At 35.3% G+C, this 20,337-nt stretch overlaps 1 protein-coding gene across 1 annotated transcript in view; it reads left to right on the forward strand.

Annotated features, from left to right (window-relative positions):
- LOC143913341 (diacylglycerol lipase-alpha-like) overlaps positions 1-20,337 on the forward strand; it is an 84,426-nt gene that overhangs the window by 36,806 nt on the left and 27,283 nt on the right. Inside the window, exon 3 of the mRNA XM_077433061.1 lies at positions 18,975-19,081. Within this exon, the coding sequence (XP_077289187.1) occupies positions 18,975-19,081 (107 nt within the window). The remainder of the gene's footprint in view (positions 1-18,974; positions 19,082-20,337) is intronic.

The following is a 20,337-nucleotide window of genomic DNA, read 5'->3' on the forward strand; positions in this document are numbered from 1 at the left end:
TTACCAATAAGAGCTTGAATTTATCGAATAACCAGACCTAGCTATTTATTGTTAAGCTTCGAGAGAGTCCTTTTAGTCCTGGGATTGATTGCCATTGGTCGGTGTATAAATGTCCGTAAGAGTTATCTTATTATGAACAGGTGTGTGCGTTTGTTGTCTGGAATACGTATTTGTTCAGTTGATTCGTTGTGCGCGTTGAATACAAATCGGGCTATTTATTCCGCATTATAATTACCTAATCTGGGACTTATTTACTCCAAGAAATAGGACTCGCTCTCAAAATTGGAACTTAATCCGAAAGAGGCGCGGTTTTAATGAGTTCCCTCCGCAGACTTCGCCATGAATAAATAATACAATCTCGTACGTTTTACTATTTTCAAATGTGAATAATTTTAAAGCCAAAGAGATTTAAAAGCGTAAATATACATATATTGCGGCGATGATAATACACATTTTTAATATTAATAAGTGTATTATTAAATTTTAAAATGACTCTCGGAATCGTTAAAGTTTCTTTAATGATCCATTTAATGTTGCTTTTCTCAATCTTTATTAGGCAAGGGCGCACCCCGGCGTATTTTACCCTTTCGAGTAACCCTTCAATAAAAAGTTGTCTTAAGTGCAATCTTAAATATAAAATATACGACGAACTTATTCTGAAGGTGACCGTAATACGAAATTGTGATAAGAATCGTTTATATTTTATTATACGTAAATGTTTTCAGTTTTACTACATGTATATTTATTTTTATTGTACATATAGTATGGCTCGGTAGTTGCGTTTATGTTTAGCACCGAGAGATAACTGGTTTCGATCCCATGCTAATCTTTAATACTGCTGTAATGTTGCTGGTTAGACTTGAATATTTGTGACTCCAAGTCGATCGTGTCTTAACAGAGTTTGCCAATTTATCTGATTTTCATTGTAGAAATGGTTCCTCAAATTGGCAAAAATCATCCTATCCGCTGTTACAAATATCTGAATTTGATTTATGTACAATATGTAAAATATTATGTACAAGTATAAATCCAGATATCTCAATGGAATAACTAATTAATTGTTAATTTTGTGTTCTTCAGCCTCTTGAAATTCAGTGATTTATGTAATAAAAATGCTTCAATGGTTGTAATTAATTATCTAGGAAGGCGCATTTATAGGTCTACCTGTCGGGCCTTCCTAGTAAAAATAAAATAAAACACATATGTATATGCTATGACAGGAATTACCCCAAGTCGATACATTCGTACATATGGTCACTAACAATTTTACATTACATAGAATACAAATAGAGACATCTATGGACAGTCAACAAATTTTTGATACACAAAATTTGTCAAAAAAAAAAATGTAGATAGTAGCATTAATAAGATTCAACAAATTCGAGATGCCAATAACTTGAATTTGCGAGAAATTGACAGGGAGGATTCCGATTTGTTGGATCCATCACAACAAGCTAGAAAAATTGTAACATTTTAACAGGAAATGGTAGATCTGTGCTTTTTTAATAACCACAATACAGCAGCAGCGTATTTGTACTGCACTATGCTTTGGCTATAAAAATGGAAGGGACGTATTGACATTTTTTTTGCATGGACGTGTATGGAGAATAAATATTACAACTACAAGAAGCTTATAAGAATGCAGGAAATGACGATGAACCATGAACATATAATGCATACATATAAATGTTCATTTGTACGCGGACAGGGGCAACGTGACGGCAATGCTAATTGACCGCAAGGGCTGTTTATGCTGAAACCGCAGCGGCAATAGCCTCGGGTGTGGTTCATGTGTCAATTCCTTTCCAAGACCACCCGTTGAAATAATATCGGGCACAACACTAGTATCTTTGAATATATGTACAAATATATTTACATATGTTGAAAGGCTTAACCACCCGATGGTTATTAAAATGCAGATTCAGATTTGTATACAGGATTCGTTTTTTAATACATATGCATTATTTTATTTAACTATTTCTATTTTCATTTATATATTTTTTTAAATAGCTAGGGGTTTCTCACCTGTTGCTGATCTTTAAAGTTTTCCCCCAAGCTTAATCCTCCGTAGTGGGAGCTAAAAGCCACTTGATTTATTCGCCCGTGGAGTAAGCAAATTTGTCACTGAGCAAATTGCCCCTAAGCCAACTGTGCTTCTTATTCTATTTTTGTGATAATCGAGACTAGGAATATATAACATTGTATTTTTCGCAAATTATTTCGTGCGATAAAGTTTTTCCCCAGGCAATCCTACTCGTAGCTGTCGAATTTCCTAATTCCACTTTTAAGCTTTTAAAGCTCCCCGACAGTCGACGACGACAGAAAATCAATTTGTAGCTATCCAATGACACAAAAAGTTCTGTTAAGATTCGTCGGATTTATCCTAGATTTTTCCTTCAGCTTTTTGATCTCTCAATACTTTTACCTTAATTATCGATTTGATCTCGGTTTCTCAACTTTTTTTTTACATTATTTGTTGGAATGTCCAATTCTTCCGTATCTTAAATTGTAGGCTCTAACATTTTAAAATATTTCATCGGACAGCTTTCTCAAAAAGCCGGTCTGAAATCATCTAAAATTATTCGAAGCGTTACAAAATTGTTTCAACTTTGAAACTCTCCATTAAAACTACAAATGTGTCATTCACATATGCATATATGCATGTGCTGTTACAATTACAATTATGTGCATATGTACATACTAGGGTTTCTGAGCCGGGGCAGAAGTTCCCGAGAATTTATTGAATTTTTGATGTTCCGTGTCTTGGGAATTCTTAAACTTGAATCCCGGGGAAAATATTTCAATCATAACGTTCTTTAAATGTTGTTATAAAGGCGAATGTGCATATGTATATCCTACGATGAAACTATTATGAAGTGAGTGTATCCTTCTTTTAAAGACGATCCCACAATTGCTGAATCTCTTTTAGGTTCTGATAAATATGAAACGATTGCCTAGACATTTGAAAATATATGAAAATATAAAAAAATGCTGACAGGAGAGAAAAGAGATAATTTTAAACTAATATACGTAAAACCTTTAAAAATTAAAAGATTTTTCTGTTGCTGGAAATAAAATACTTGTACCAAATCCAGAAATAGGCTTTCGGATTCTCATTTAAATATTTTATTTATTCTTAAGAAGCTATTTAAAATATGTATTTTTTATAATTTAATTTCTACCAGTTAATACAATAGATATATTGTTTAGTTTTATTTATTAATTTAAACATATTTCAATTCAGATTCAATATATGTTATTTATATTATTGGGATAATTTGAATGTTCATAATATGTACATACACATGTACATATATTGTATGTATGTTCATACAATACGTTTGAAAGATTTACCAACTTTTCCTTTCAAATTTCCGATCAAAATATTTACAAGAGCTTAAAAGCTTGCCAGTTAACGTGATCGTGTTTATAGGTATATTACGAGTCAAATGAGACTGTCGGTCTATTTTGAAAGTCCTAGAGAAAAAAATGTGCTTACAGTAACCGATGCTTGGAACTCGACCAACTGCCTATAAAATGACGAAAATGTGGCATTGTGTGTCTCCCGCGGTCGGAAAATGGCGCCATTATCTTCTCTACGTTCGGATTGAATAGAATTATTTTCCAGTTAAAGATTCGCCCGAGAACTTAAAGGTGAAGGTCGCAGTGAAACAAATCCTAGGAGGCTCATACGGTGTATTATGTAGAACGGGACTGAAAATCGGAAAACTATTATCGCACATAATAAATTTATACTCGTGATATGTAATAGGCTTTGTCGGTATTAATACGTCGCATCGTGCAAATGGGTAAAATCGATTTGTGTTGATGTGTCGTCAGGATATTGAATACATCTGCGTGGAAATTGAATGCGATTTTCCCCTTTGATATATGTATGTACGTTTGGCGTATTTCGTATTGGTTATTATACGCACATATATACATATGTACATATATACATATGTACATATGTTAGATTACGTCAGTTACCCAGTCTCCGTCATATTTTCCAGTGGCTAGTGGGAATAATTTGAAATTTCAACTACGTAATTCAGTATTTTTGGATTAATTAGGTCATTGTTTACTAGTAGACAGGCCAACGGTTTGAATTCCGGCTGGAATTGAGTAATTATTCGATTTATTTCCATAGCTGGCAAGATTTGGATCGTTATTAAATTCAGATCGACCGTCTCCTGTTAGAGTTAGCCGTTTTATCTAAATTAATTGTTGTGACCAATAAAATTGGCATCTTACCCGCTATTTCTAAAATCGAAATTTTTCGTTTCTTGCAAGTTTGTCATAAATCCGCATTTGGTGATTGTTAAATATACATACCTATGTACATATGTACATACGTTGTAGAATGTGTTTAGTATTGTTGCGTAGGGGTGGGTGGAGGATCCAAATGAAAGGCCAAAGTCGCTTCACAGCATTTATTGGGTGATTAAGAAGGTCCACGCACAGCCAGTGCTCCTTCCAGCATGATCCCCCCAGCCAAGTTTACTTCCTTTTAAATGACGGGTTGCTGGTAAACGGACTACTAGTCATATGTGAACCAGTCACAGGACAACCGGTCGCTCTAAATCGGTCGCACGTGATCACCCGTCACACTAAAACTGGTCACGAGAAAACTGGTCACACCCTAAAATCGGTTAACCAGTTTTCTCGTAACCGATTGTAGGGTGTGACCAGTTTTCTCGTGATCAGTTTTAGGGTGTGACCAGTTTTCTCGTGACCAGCTTTAGTGTGACGGGTGATCACGTGTGACCGATCTAGAGCGACCGGTTGTTCTGTGACCGGTTCATATTTGACTAGTAATCACCGAACCGGGTAGCTCACTGTAGCGTCCTCGACCCGTTTGTTTACCTATTGTTAAGTCACGTACGGTCATAAATAAATTGTCACTCAGGTGACGAAGACCTGACCAACAATGTGGTGAATATAGTCCATCCGCTGTAGGAAGACACTTAAGCAAAACGAACATGCTGTCCCGTACACCCCATCTCGACCAATAACATTTCACACGTATAATGTTCTACTGTCTGCACGAAATGTTATTGGTCGAGAGGCGGTGTAAGAGATAGCGTGCACGATTTTCAAGTTTCTTCCTACAGCGGAATAAAATATTTCATATTGAGTTGCAAATTTTCTGATGCATGTCACATTTTCAGATGTTTTCATTATAATTAGTTAAATAGAATTATAATAAGTTGATATTTTCGGCGAAATTTGTCTTAACCTGACAGTGATTGGGACTTTTGGCATATGATGTGTATTTTTGTATGGAAATCGCAGTTATCAATTTTTATTTGTTTGCGATTGTGAATTTTGAGTTTGCACACTAATTTCCGTTCGCAAAAACTAATCTCCGTAATATTCCAGAAAATTTTAAAACGTTTATTAAGTTTCATCGTCAGAAACATAAAACAGGGTCGATGATAATCCCGACCGACGGGTTTAAACACCGTGCCGTTTTCAATTTATGTTCGCAATCAAAAATTTTATTTTTCACTCTTAATGGCGAAAATTATACGTATCGGTTTTCATGGGAAAATTGCGAAGCATCCCAATAATAAAAAGCTTTTAATGCGCGGGTATTGTTATGTCTATTATATATTCTTATATATTTCAAATTTAATTTTATATAATATAATATTAGAAAAAAAATGGCTGTGCCTTTTTTATCATACATACGCTACAAAAGTGAAATTTCCTTGCGCTAAAGTGAAATTTCCTTTCCTTCCTTGAAACTAAGTTAGGTGGGAGTTATAATTTATTCCAGTAAGATTTAAGATGCAGACACACAGTGGTATAATGCACTTGTTTTTTTTTTGTACATGTAGCATATAAGATAAAATCACATATTTTTGTGAATCATTGTTTTCAAACATGAATGTAATAAGATCAAAATTTACATATGTAGATCTTGACTCACCGATGAGGATCTTTATGATTATTTACTTAATGGAAAATCATCATAGTCTCCTAATTATGAGGCACTGGCCAATGAAATACAATGCCAAAGATCACACTGACTGAGATCGATATTATAATTTTTATATAACGTTTACTTTTTATGTATGAGGCAACCATTGCGTTTATTCATTTTACATTAAGACAAACAAAAATATTATAAACAATAATTTTTATATTTCAATATTATTTTTTGTCTATTATTTATGACCAATTTCCAACTATAAATTTGATTTGAAAAAATAGGTGGTGCTCGCCGTCCTACCGATATTTTAGACTGTGCTGTAGGGTATAAAAAGGCTGGGAACCCCTGCACTAATCTATAAATAATAAAACAAAAAAATACATTCAAATTCGATTCATGACTTTGATTTTTATAACTTATGCGGCGAAGCAATCGGAGGGATTCTTTGCTGTGATATAAAGTTACAAAATTCGTGTTCTTTATTTTTTCTTCTCTTATTTTATTTTCTTCTCGCCGTGCGACTTCCGAGTTTGGGTAAATTCCATTGGTGTCAAGTATTCATGATATTTATCTTGTAAAAGGGTCACTAGCTGAGGGCACATTGTTTTCGCCCTCCTTCGGGGGATGAGGAAGGACAATTCATCTCGTAGTTACGACTGACTATAACATACCTAGTGCTAAAACGAATTGTCTACTATAATATGTATGTATTATGTATATGTATACAGCAAGAATTTTTACTTATTTTTATGATAAAAATTTTAATATTTTATTAATATTTACACAAATTATTTAGTACTGAATTTATATACATATTTTTTTTCATTCCATATATGCCATAACAGGTCACTCTAAATCAACATAATGGCCAACTGTATTGTACATATCCAAACACATTATATAATGTAGGTATCAGTGGCGTCGCTAGCGGTGGTGTCATATAAAAAATATTTTATATTACTTATTAATATTTGTTAATTGGTATAACTTATGAGAGAGAAGCTCCAAAAAAGAAGCTAAGTTCACACGTTGTTCATGGATTGCGTCTCCGTCTGACTGAATCAGTTAACCTTCTTACCTTCACGTACATACATACACTGATTTCTCAAGAATTCAAACAACAGCTAAACATGGCTCATAATTAATGCTATGTGTACATATATATTATAGCTGCACCAGACGGATTTCGCGGTAGCTGTATTAATACAGAAAGCTGTATATATACAGAAAATGCAATGAGGCGTGTAGCCGCTGGAGGACTTAGCATAATATGTCGAATTAGTGTTTTTCAATTTAAACAATTTGGTGTCGCCCCAGAAATGGCGCAGACCGCACTCCTCGCACGGGTCTAGCGACGCTACTGTCGGTATACAGATATTTATTTAAAAAAAGCAAGCACATGTATGCTTGTAACAATCGACAAATGCGGACTAGCCGACTTTACAAGCGATTTTATCAGAACTGTCACAACAATTTTGTAAGATAATTTGGCAAAATCGGTCGATCCGGATTTAATAACTATCCAAATCTTGCCAGTAGCGATAGACATTCTCGTAATCAACGAATAAAGGTCTGTTCATACCTATTCAGCACGTACCGACTTCAGCAGGTATCCGGCCGTACGAAAAGTATTCTTTGGTACATTTTGTATGGGTATATTCATACCAACAACAACGCGATTATACATCATTTTTCGTTCGATAAACGCCGAAACATTTTTGCTGACTTGTATTCTGACGCGTAGCTACGAATGCACATGTATGCATTCATATTGTAAGTACTCGACAATTCGACGTAAGCAATATTGCACCGTATCGTCATGGCCTGTAATGTATTAGTAAGCCGATTTTGCCTTGCACTCGGTCAAATTGCTGTAAACGTGACGTGACCGCGACGTGTAGGTAGATATGAATAGAAATGTAATAAAATGACATATTTGAAACGAAGTCGTGCAGTGCTGAAGCCGTGCAGTGCTGTTAAGTATGAACAGACCTTAAATCGAATACATTTTTTGAATCCGGACGGGATTTGAACCGACAAACTCTATTGGTAAACTCTTGGTTAGCTTAACCAGTGAGATAAGTTGTGAATGTTTAACAAGATTTTTCCTTCTAGAATTCTGAAAAAATATATATGTAGGTATAATACATGTATTGCACAACTTTGTCGACAGTCGAATCGATCAAATTGAATGAAACGACGCGCGAATCGAATGGCAAACGACAGACGGCAATCAAAACGTACATTAGCCGAGCTCCTGTCAATTTGCACCGACGCCAATCAATTTGTCAATGTTTGATTGCTTATACGAATATCACATTTCAAACGACGACGAAAGAAATTCAGAATCCGTTCGATTGCGAAAATTGTGCAGTGCAACGACGCGAATAAGCGTCGGCCGTCTTTAACGCGTCGATTTTTATTTTATTTGTATACGTCTATTTTGTATAGAGTGTGTGTGAATTGTGATGTAGTTTCGACGTGGGCCCGTACATCACTCCATCAAATATTCATCAGTCTCCGGGGCGTCCTGAGCCTCCTGTCCTCCCGCAGGAAACATCCATCTCCGAGCGGGGCAATAACGCGAGAGGACAACGAAATATTGCCCACGTGCTGGATGGGGTGTGGTAGGGAGGCTATCGGGTCCCCAGACGTGTCGTATTAAAGTTTCCGTCCATTTTCATGGAGGGTAAAATTCGAAACGTTCGTGGCCATCCTCGCGGGGCGCTAACTTTTCAAATTTAGACTTTTCAAAAACCAGGTAGTATGTATGTACTATCCGCAAAATTGCGGACCGCTATGGCATCATATACTTTGTGATCAGTATCTATAGGTACATATATGTATTTTTTTTTGTTTTAATACCAGGGAAGCCTAACAGGTAACCCCAACGCGCCTCAATGGCCAGAAACATTTTATTTATTTATTATTATTTTTTTTTACATATATACCAGGAAGGCCTTACAGGTAAATCCCAATGCGCCTTCCTGGCCAATTACAAATTACAATTACAAATGCAGCATTTTTATTGCAAGTCGTTGAATTGCAAGACACTGAAAAAACTCGCAAATTAACGAGACATCTATGAATTGTACATAAATTTTATTGTACAATCAAACTTCAAATAGTGGTGACATAGTAGGTAGGAAGGATTTTTAGCCAATTTTTTTTTTCGGGAACCGTTTCAACAATGAAATCAGAGAAAATTGGCAAACTCTGATAGGAAACGATCAACCTGGAGTCACAAATCCAGGTCTGACTAACAGCATACTCTGAAAAATTCATTTTCATTCAGGGATTGAACACGGCACCTTCTTGACGCTAAGCAGAAGCTTAACGTCCGAGCTATGCTGCTGGATTTGATACAAGTATCATATAAAGTAAATACATATCAATTAATATCCACGGAGACATCTTTGGTCAAATTTGTAAATTTACAGCATTTTATACAATTCAGCGAAATCGAGATTGCTGAAAACTGAAAATTTGCAAGAAAATGGGTAAGGTTGCCAATTTGTTTGAATCATTTTAATGAAAATCAGATAAATTGGCAAACTCTAATAGAAAACGATCGACCTGGACAAATACAAGGTCTGACCAGTAGAGACCAGTGGGATTTGAACCCGTGACCATTTTTGACCCGGATTTGTGACTCCAGGTCGATCGTTTCCTATCAGAGTTTGCCAATTTATCTGATTTTCATTGAAACAGTTCCAACAAATTGGCCACCTTACTTATTTTCTAGCAAAATCTCGAGTTTTCATCTCGATTTCTCAATCTCGAATTTCGCTGAATTATATAACATGCTGCAAATTTACAAATTTGACCGTGATTTCTCTGTGGATGTTAATTGATGTATTTAATTTGTATTATACCAGTATGAAATGTACAATGTTTTTGTCCAGGAAGGTGCATTGGGGCTACCTGTTAGGCCTTCCTGGTATAAATTAAAAATAAATAAATATTATGTGCTAACCATAAGTCTGATATATTGTACATTAGTATCAACTATTAGTAGCTTAGATATACTACTAAACCTGTAACTAACCATATACATATGCTAACTATAACCAATCATGTACATACATATGTACGTGCATGTAAGTCTTGGGATGCTGTTTGCACGATTCAATCTCCTTTCAATGTTGATCTGATATGTTTACATAGGACGTCAAAGTCGAAATCTGAAAACGACTAATATATTGTTCGAGTGAGGTCGTATTCATTTTTTGAACCGTTTCTTTCTTGGATTTGAGATCTTAACAAGCTTTTTATTAGTTTCACTTATGCTATTTATTGAATTCTTGCGTTGAATTCAAAACACGTGCATACTTGAGTCTTGAAATTCAATTTTGTATACTTGCACATGTGTGTGTAAGCAGGTATATATTAATGTATTTTATAGACCAAGTATACTTAAACTACGTATTCATATGTACATATTTTTAGATTTTTTAACATCAGCAGTAAACATGTTCAAAATATGTATTACTCATATAATATTTATATTCGAAGTATACCATACGTATCTATATATTTTCAAGGGAACTCTGAACTATTTATGTATGTATGTAAATGATAGTATTTAATCAAGTAACCGTCTTCATATGATCCAAGTTAATATTAAATGCCGTCAATTAAACAATTACGCTCTCACTTTGCCATATACATATTTCAAATAGAAAGGTCTATTTTGGCTTAACGATCACTTTTGCACGCCAAATTGAATTAAACGCGTGGATATCGCACTTTGGGCGTTTAAAATAAGACTTTACCGAAACACCTCCGGCAAAACCGCGCTAACTTCCAAGGGTATCATCGACTTGCAAAACAAAGTTAGTTACTCTTGGCGCTTGTTTCGCTACTTTAACTTTGCCGCAATACCCCACACTCGTGTGTACGAAACTACACATGTATACAAAACTGCGTCTCGTTGATGAAAAAATATTTCACGCTCGTTTTCCCGGCCGATGGGAGTTTTTCCAGCGGCGCCTAATCGGAAAGTTACAAGGGAGAAGATACTCCTCGTTACGAGAGGAAACTCGTCGCCGTCATAACCGAGATTGACTGTTTGCTATTCGTCGACGGCGAACGCGACGTGCCGTTAGATGTGATCGAGGGAAAATTCGGAGATTTTCCCGGAATTTTTTCCGAGCCCTTCGTGTGAGTGGCACATCGTGGCTTGTAACTCCTTTAAAAACTCGCCCCCAACTTATTCGCCGTATCGCTTTTCTGGGAAATTTCAAAATTGATCGTGACGCCGAACTGAAGCGATTGTGCTACTTTTAAAGTACATACTTCATATATACATATTTATATATTATACAGACTTATAGTATAATACTACTCTGAACATTTTACTTGAATATTCGTAGGTCGGTAAATTTGAGTATTATTCGCTTCGTTGAATCCTATTTGTTGAACTCAATGTATGTGCATATATACATATGAATTTAACATTTATTTATTTATATGTAACAGTGAAATAATATTTCAAATGAAAATATATTTTAACTGACGTTTCAGTGAAATATTAACCAGTTACATTTTCAGGGTTGGTTTTATTAACTTAAAATTATATTAGTTAGTTAGTGTTGGTATTATTTAAGGGTTAGGATAGGTTAGTTTAAGTAAGGGTTGGCCCTATTTATTTAAGATTGGGTTGTTAGGGTTAAATTTATAGAGTTAAACGTTGTAAATTCATTGTTCGATACATTTTCACTGTTTGAATTTGTGAAAATATATTTTCACTTAAAATATGCTTTCACTGTTACATATACAAGTATACACTCTTTTTTATTTTACACGACACCTATCCAGCAGCATGGCTCGGTTGTTGGCTTTGCCTAGCACCGAGAGGCGCCGGTTTCGATCCCTTGAGTTGACCTCGATTGAAAAGAATTTATTCTGAGTATTAGATATTTATTTATTTTTATTTTATTCTAAACAGACCATTGTGGCATAACAGGAATTCCTAAAGCGCCACAATGGTCAAAAACATAACACAAAAAAAAACAAAATTTATTTATTTATTTATTTATTTTAAACAGACCATTGTGGCATAACAGGAATTCCTAAAGCGCCACAATGGTCAAAAAATATAACACAAAAAAGAAAAAAAACAAAATAACAATTAACATAAACATAAATACATCCATACATACATAAAAAATAGCATTTATAATAACAGATATAGTAAAAATATCAAATAAAATATAGCATAAGGAATGCCTTGCACCTACAGCCAGTTTCAATAAATATGTAAGAAACAACTACAAATACAAAACATCCCTGTAAGGCCCAAATGGAAGAGAGTTAATCACTCATAAATCACAATCAATCATGAAAACAATGATGAGCGCAGACTACCAGATAAATGGGTTAGAGTAATTTCCGACAATTTACGCTCACTAAGGTGGAAAATATCACATTCAGTCTCGGCAGCAACGATTTCATTAAGAAGTCGGATAGCTCTTGGAATAGGAGCCATTCGAAAAAGGACTGTGCGGGCAGGAGGTACAGCCAGCAAATGATGATGTCTACCACGCACATAGTGAATAGGGACATAAAGCCCCAACTGCTCCAGCAACAACGGGCATGACGTATTACCACGTAAGAGCAGGAGAACGAAACGAATTAATGAGAAGTTTCTCCGAAGTTCAAGGGAATTATACCCAAGCATGCCCAAAAGGAAAGGAGTGGGGTAGAGATATGGGTAATACCCATATTCTTTCCTATATAGGAAACGAAGAAATGCTTTTTGCACTTTCTCAATCATCAGAGAGTAATTTGCTTCATGCGGATTCCACACAATCGCATTATACTCTAGCTTACTTCTCACAAGCGAATTGAAAAGCAAGCGAGAAGACAAAGGATTGGAGAATAATCTTGCATATCTCAAAACAAATCCAAGTCGACGAAAGGAAACGTCAGCGACTTTTTTGATATGGTTGTGAAAGGTGAGCTGAGGATCAAAAGTGATACCCAAATCGACAATAGATTCCACACGCTTCAACAAGACGGATCTAATGGAATATCCGTGACAATAGAGTGAATGTGCACGTCCATAGCTCATAATTGCACATTTGTTTAAATTAAGTTCAAGGCCTAAACTAGAACTGAACTCCAAGACAGCGTTAATATCAGCTTGAAGGAGAGAGGCTTGCCTCTCATCCTTGACAGCAAAAAATAATTTAACGTCGTCAGCAAACAAGAGACATGATGCATTACATAAAACTCTAGGGAGGTTATTAATAAGAATTGTAAATAGTAATGGGCCTAAAGTGGACCCCTGAGTAACACCAGATCGAGTAAAAAATGAAGGAGATTCATAAAGACCATATCTAACAAATTGCTTCCTATCACTAAGATAAGAAGCAAAGAGTTTAAGAAGACGCGTTGAAAAACCCACTTCAGCTAACCTGATCAAAAGAGCGTCATTATTGACTTGATCAAAGGCTTTACGAAAGTCAAAGTAGGCTACATCAACTTGCTGACCAACGTCAACTTTAGACATGATCAAATGTGTGAAGCAGGCGAGATTAGTGGTAGTGGAACGACAGGGTGTAAAACCATGTTGCTCATCACACAATAATCTTTTAAACTGCGCAAGAATCAAACGGTGAAGGATGATGTCAAAAATTTTGGGAATAGCCGAGATAATAGCAATAGGTCTATAATTTTCAACATCATTTTTAGAGCCACTCTTATGAATAGGAATGACTCTAGATAATTTCCATTTTTCAGGATAATTACCAGAAGCAAGAATAAGGTTAAAAATAAACTGAAGAGGCTCTAAAAGCGAATTACAGCATACCTTTAATACGTCAGGGGGCACACCGTCAGGCCCAACAGACCCCTTCAGCTTCATAATAGCCATCCTAACATCTCCCAGCGATACCCGCGGAATGTCTATACCGACACCCTCAGTACCAATTTGTGAAGCCAAACTAGCATTAAGGGATGGTTTTCTCTGGTCAAAGACAGAGCTAAAAAATGAAGCAAAAGCATTGGCGATCTCAGGACCGTCAAAACTTTTATTACCAAATGAGAATGAATGCTCAAGACCATGTGAAATATGCTTACTCTTAATAAATCCGAAAAAGTGGTTAGGATTAACCGCAATAGCACTCTCCATCTCATTAAGATAGACAGTATATCGCTCACTCACACCACGTTTCACGATCTTCCTAAGAGTCCGGAATTTCTCATAGTCACAAAATGATTGGCTACGTTTCCATCTTCTATGAGACAACCATTTTGCACGTACATCAGCTATAAGTTTGCACCCAAACCACGGCGGAAATACCCGCCGATGTTGTTCCGAATTAGGATAACTGATGAACCGAGGAACATGACTGTCAAAAATATTATAAAGTGTATAATACAAATATTCAACAGCATCACCAGTATTCATGAGGTACATTTGGCGCCAGTCAATTGAACGAACCTCATTATAAACCAATTCAGAATCAACACGAGCAAAATTCCATCGCAGTGAGGAAACCCCAACCGATGAACAAGCTGAAGCAGCTCTCACAGAAGAAATAAACAAAAGCTCAATATGTAATGCATCATGATATAGGTCCTCAGGGATGATCGCAGTTCCTTTTGGGCATTGGATCATCGTTGCTGACACATTACATTCATTCACTAACATAATATCAAGCATACTTGGATTAATGGGTGAACCAATCTGTATTATGTCGCAATAGGAAATCACAAAATTAAATTTATTGCGGACATGAATATTAGCACTAGGTAGATTAAAATCACCCATTATTAACAATATATCACGTTCATTCATCATATTCACAAACAATAACTCGTATACGTCCTCTTTCGCAGCAGGCGGAATGTAAACCACACATATAAACATTCTCAAAAATATAAAATCAACTCTCACCCATAAGTCCTCACCAGATAGAGTTTCAAAATTTGTCATCCGGACTGACCGAAACCAATCACGACAAGCAAATAATACACCACCACCACGTCGATCAACTCTATCGCGACGATGCACCCTCCAGGAAGAATCAAAAAGTTCAGCATCAAAAAATGATGAAGTCAACCATGTTTCCGTTAGTGCTACCATATCATCACAAATAGTAGAAACGGCTGAATTAAACGCAGCCAGCTTTGTCCTGAGACCTCGTACATTTTGGTAATAAATTACCAATTTTCGGTTTCCCAGTTTGGCGCGTGACTTTCTTTGAGACAAGAAATGGCAGTTTTGATTGAGCCAACGGAGACGAAACGGAAGAGGAAGCAGAAGAAGAAGCCAACACAGTCACAACAGCATCACGACTATCAGGACCATTTGAGCAGGCAGATGTAGGAGAAGAGGCAAGTGTAGGAGAAGAGGCATACATAGACGTCACTGCGACCGTTTCCATAGAAGATTCACCAATACTTGCAGACGTAGTTTTAATATCAGGCTTCAAGCATTTAGCAGCTCCCGAACAAACATCAGCAAATGAAACACTTGGGCGCAGCTCTAATGATGAAACAACGTCAGTGGCAGACATAGAAGTAGTATTAGTATTCGATTTTATATTCTTAATGCTCATTCCCCAATCTTTAAATCTACCAAAATGAACACCAGCAGGCCAAGAACCAGCAGAAAATAACAGGCCAGCGACAGAAGCAGGAACAGATACCTTAAAGGATGTATATGATCCTCGTGCATTAAGAGGGGAAACCACAATGCCATCCTTTAATCCACAGATGGCACTAACGTGAGTCAAAACCTCGTCACACGAAGTGTCCAACGAGAGCTTCCATATATGTATATTGACATTCCTTTTGACGGAAACAATAACTCCAGAAGCTGCTGTTCCCACCTCAAATTTACGTCTAAGTGGAGGTTGTTCAGCCGAAGGTCGGTCAGGTAATGCGGGTTGTCCAGGTTTTTCATGATTAATTCGCAGACCAGATTTACGTCTATTTCTTTTCTTTTTGCCCATCTTCACGGCTGCATCAGCAACGAGAGAAACAGAAGGAGAAGGCACAACACTTCTAATAAGTACAGGAGAATTCAAGCCTCGTATTAACTGCTCTAAGGATGAAAATCTTTTCTCAATACGATCAATTGCATTGACACATAGTTCACGCCACATTTTACAACAATCGCCCATTGTAAAAATTCAAATAAAAAAAATAACAAATGACAATTTTTTCTTAATCTTTCTTCTTTTGTTATTTTTTACCGTACTAAGTATATAATAATTTATCGATATATATTTTCAGAAATCAGTTTAACCACTGTATTTAAATCACAATTGCAAATTTTTTATCAAAAATGAAAGCAACACCAATAACACTACACACAATGCAAAAACACGACACTATTAATCGATAATATATTCGAAAAAAGCATCCGAATATCGGACAATCAAAACAACGAACCAGCTAGTTAGTTAAAATAACAATTAAACACAAATCAATACATAACGAAAATAATACACCCATCAATTATACATAAAAAAATACACTTGAACATAAACATAAATACATCCATACATAAACATAAAAAACAGCATTTAATAATAACAGATAAAGTAAAAATATCAAATAAAAAAAAATATATAGCATAAGGAATGCCTTGCACCTACAGGCAGTTTCAATAAATATGTAAGAAACAACTACAAATACAAAACATCCCTGCAAGGCCCAAATGGAAGAGAGTTAATCAAAATTTCACTCATAAATCACAATCAATCATGAAAACATGTATATCTGTAATGTTGCTGGTCAGACTTGTATATTTGTGACTCCAGGTCGATCGTTTCCTATCACAGTTTGCCAATTTTTTTATCACAAAATTTTAAATATCAACAAAATTTGAAATGATGTAGACTCAAGTTCCACGAGAAATGGGACAGGACTGCCAATTCGTTGGAACCATTTCCAATGAAATCAGATAAATTGGAAATGGTTTGAAACCTGAAAGGAAACGATCAACTTTGCAGTCACATATCCAAGGTCTGACCAGCAACAAAGTCAGGGAAAGAAACTTTCACCACACAATTGAAAGCATTACACGCTAACCAATGGTCTATGCTGCTGGTTAACAGGTTATCCACCTGGAATTTTATAGGTGGATATCCTGTTACAACACAACTTTGTAAAGTTCACTCCATAATAATAAACCAGAGTTTGGTATTCATGCTTTGAAATATCCATAGTGAAATAGGGTTTCGCAAACTTTGAGTTATAGGTTAGTTTTTGCAGTCATATTTGCACTTATAAAAAGATAAAGATTTGATATTTAATTTTCGTGATTCATTTTTTGTATATTTTTTAATAATGTAAATAAGCATCATTCTTGTATTGATATCTAATTCTGATTAACAAAAGACTAATATTGTAACCAAATTTTTGTTTAAATATTTATTTAAAGTGGCATTACAAAAATTATCAATGCCCAAAATGGTCGAAAATATAATATAATGTATTTAGTGAAAATTATATATATGTATGTGCATTTATGTATATTCAACATGTTAAGGTCCGTTCATGCGTTTTTGCGGAATAGCAAAAACCTAGCGTTCAGTCCGTTCACGCATTTGTGCGTGGTAAGTACGTATAATGTAACTTTTGCAAAAAAATACATAATTAGCGTGTGATAATAGTTTAAGCTTTCACTAAAAGGTGAAGCTACATATGTATTTAACTTCCGAAAACAAATAAACAAATTGCCTGGCGTTGCTCGGACGAGTGAGAGTTGGAAAACTAGTAAAAATAAGTATTTAATCTATATATTATACATTACTGCTGGTTCTCTATTTTATTTACACATTATTTTTCACCCTTAAATGGAAATTCTAAAGAAAATTATATATTGGTAATTTGTTACTACCATAAGATAGTATACAAAATTTGGTAGCCCTTTATATTGGTGACTCCAAGTCGATCGTTTCTTATCGGAGTTTGCCAATTTATCTGATTTTATTGTAGAAACATTCAACCCGCTGTCACAAAATCTGAATTTGATTTGTACAATATGTAAAAATTTATGTACAAGTCTAAATCCATAGATGTCTATGGATTAATTCATTAGTTAAATTAATTGTAAATTTCGTGTCCTGCAGCCTCTCCAAATACAGCGATTTATGTATACATACATAGGTATACATAAATCTGCAATGTTTGTAATTTATTGTCTAGGAAGATGGATTAGGGTTATATATATCTATGTAAAAATAGATAAAAAAATATAAAAACTGTAGATTTTCATAGTGGACAAACAAACGTAAAAACATTATAAATATGATGTCAATACAAAAATATGGATCGTTTTTTTATCGTAATGTAATGTAATGTAAATTTTATCGTTTTTCGTTTCGTCCCATATCATTATATGTATAATTAAAGATTTTTTCGTTCGTGTGGTCGAAGCTCGAAAAAGTTTCACAGTAATGAAATATTAAAGCATTATTCAAAACTGAAATAATAAAAGCATTGTTTGTTTGTTTGTTTTCGCATATCGTTATCCCTTATACTGTCATTAAAATATACACATGAGTACATGTAAAAGTTATCTAACGACAAAGCATTTCCAAGCCGCAGAACACGCACTGCGAAATCGACGTCCATTTTGATTTATCACGCACATAACTCAGCCACCGCTTATTTAAACGCAGAAAATGAGAATTTAACGCACACTGCCACTTTATTATATTTATTTGCGTTAGCAGTTTAACCAAAAGAAGCGAAAGCCCTGCAAAAGACGAATGAGAATCTTAAGCATTTAACTATCGTTTTGTAAGGCGACTGTACCAACCACATCCGACACTGAAACCGTCTTGATTTATACAAGTTTTCCCGCGAAGCATTTATTAGAAACGAGTCTGACGGCGCTCAGTGTACGAGGCGTGAATCCCTCGGGAAATGTAGCTTTTACGTCACGTGAACACGAAAGGTTGTCAGTCACAGTTGGTTGACGTCATTGCAGTGTTGAAAGCTCACCCTGTTTATCCTCATGGCAAATTGAAGATGGCTATTTTTTTAAACATCGGTTCTCTTTTTGTTACAGGTGTATTGCTCTCGGCGTCATCTTGGGTCTGTACACCCCTAGAAACGATCCACCCTGCTCCGACCTGCTGTTGAATCTGCTCATCGGCCACATGACCCTCATCGTCTGTAAGTGCTTCACTCACTTCATTCTTCACCCTTTCTTTCCCTCTTCCACTCTTTTAGTTGTCCGAGTGGCTCTACTGTGCTCTTTTGAAATTCATAACACACTAGACGAGTACCAGAAACTAGTTCACACTGTCGAGTGCTACACTCGTGCTCCACCTCTGTGTGTGGGAATTAAAAAAATAAATGCAAAAATGTTTTTCCTCGAAGCTTTTTAGTGTAATTAAATTTTAACAGAAATATCCATTTTAGTAATTGACATTTCAATGAGGAAATGTAATCGCTGTAATTGGGCGCTTTTACAGCTACAAAGAAAGGGTATCAAAAATAGATATTCTATATTTTAACTGAATACTTCGGTTGTAAATTGTAATGTATACTGTAATTTTGTATCTTCAGATAAAAAGCTTGACAATTAAGTAGAATAGATACTCGGTATTTAAACGAGATAATTGAGTCTATTATCTCAGGTCGGACTTTCAGACTAATTTATTTAATTTTTATTTAGAATATAACTACAAACTGTACAAAGCGTTTAAACATACATTTAAATATGCATAGTTCTGGTTATTTATATATATATATATATATATATATATATATATATATATATATATATATATATATATATATATAAACTAGCTGAACCCGGCATGCGTTGCAATGCCACAATAACGCATGTAATTCCCGTTCCCGTTCCCATTTCAAGTGATGGTTAGAGCTCAACTAACGTCTCTTCAAAGCCGTGTCGTCATAAACTAACTGGTAACGTGGTTACCAACGAACACATTTCCTTGACTACACAATGGCGCTTCAAACTTTCACGTCGGTAAAATCGTAATTATGAATATTAAGAGGTTTTTTCCACAACAAGCTTCCCGGACATGCATACAACAAATCCTGAAAGTTCCATCGTAATCGGTTGAGTGGTTTAGGAGCCTATACGAGACAGACAGACAGACAAACAGACAAAAAAACATTCAATTTTATAAATATAGATGAATGCATATACTAAAAGTTTATGTATATTTTTTTTACCGTAGTGCCATTACAGGTTGCCCAAATTCGACACCTATGCTTAAACTTATACATATGTACATACATATTATATATAAATTTCGAAGTTATATTCAAATAGTGGTGGCAAATGGCCGATTTGTCAATTTTGCCAATATGGTGGGTAACCGTTTCAACAATGAAATCAGATAAATTAGCAACTCTGAAAGGAAATGATCGAATTGAAGTCACAAATGTGACCA

Source organism: Arctopsyche grandis, chromosome 6 (assembly GCF_051622035.1).
Source record: "Arctopsyche grandis isolate Sample6627 chromosome 6, ASM5162203v2, whole genome shotgun sequence".
Classification (NCBI taxonomy): Eukaryota; Metazoa; Arthropoda; class Insecta; order Trichoptera; family Hydropsychidae; genus Arctopsyche; species Arctopsyche grandis.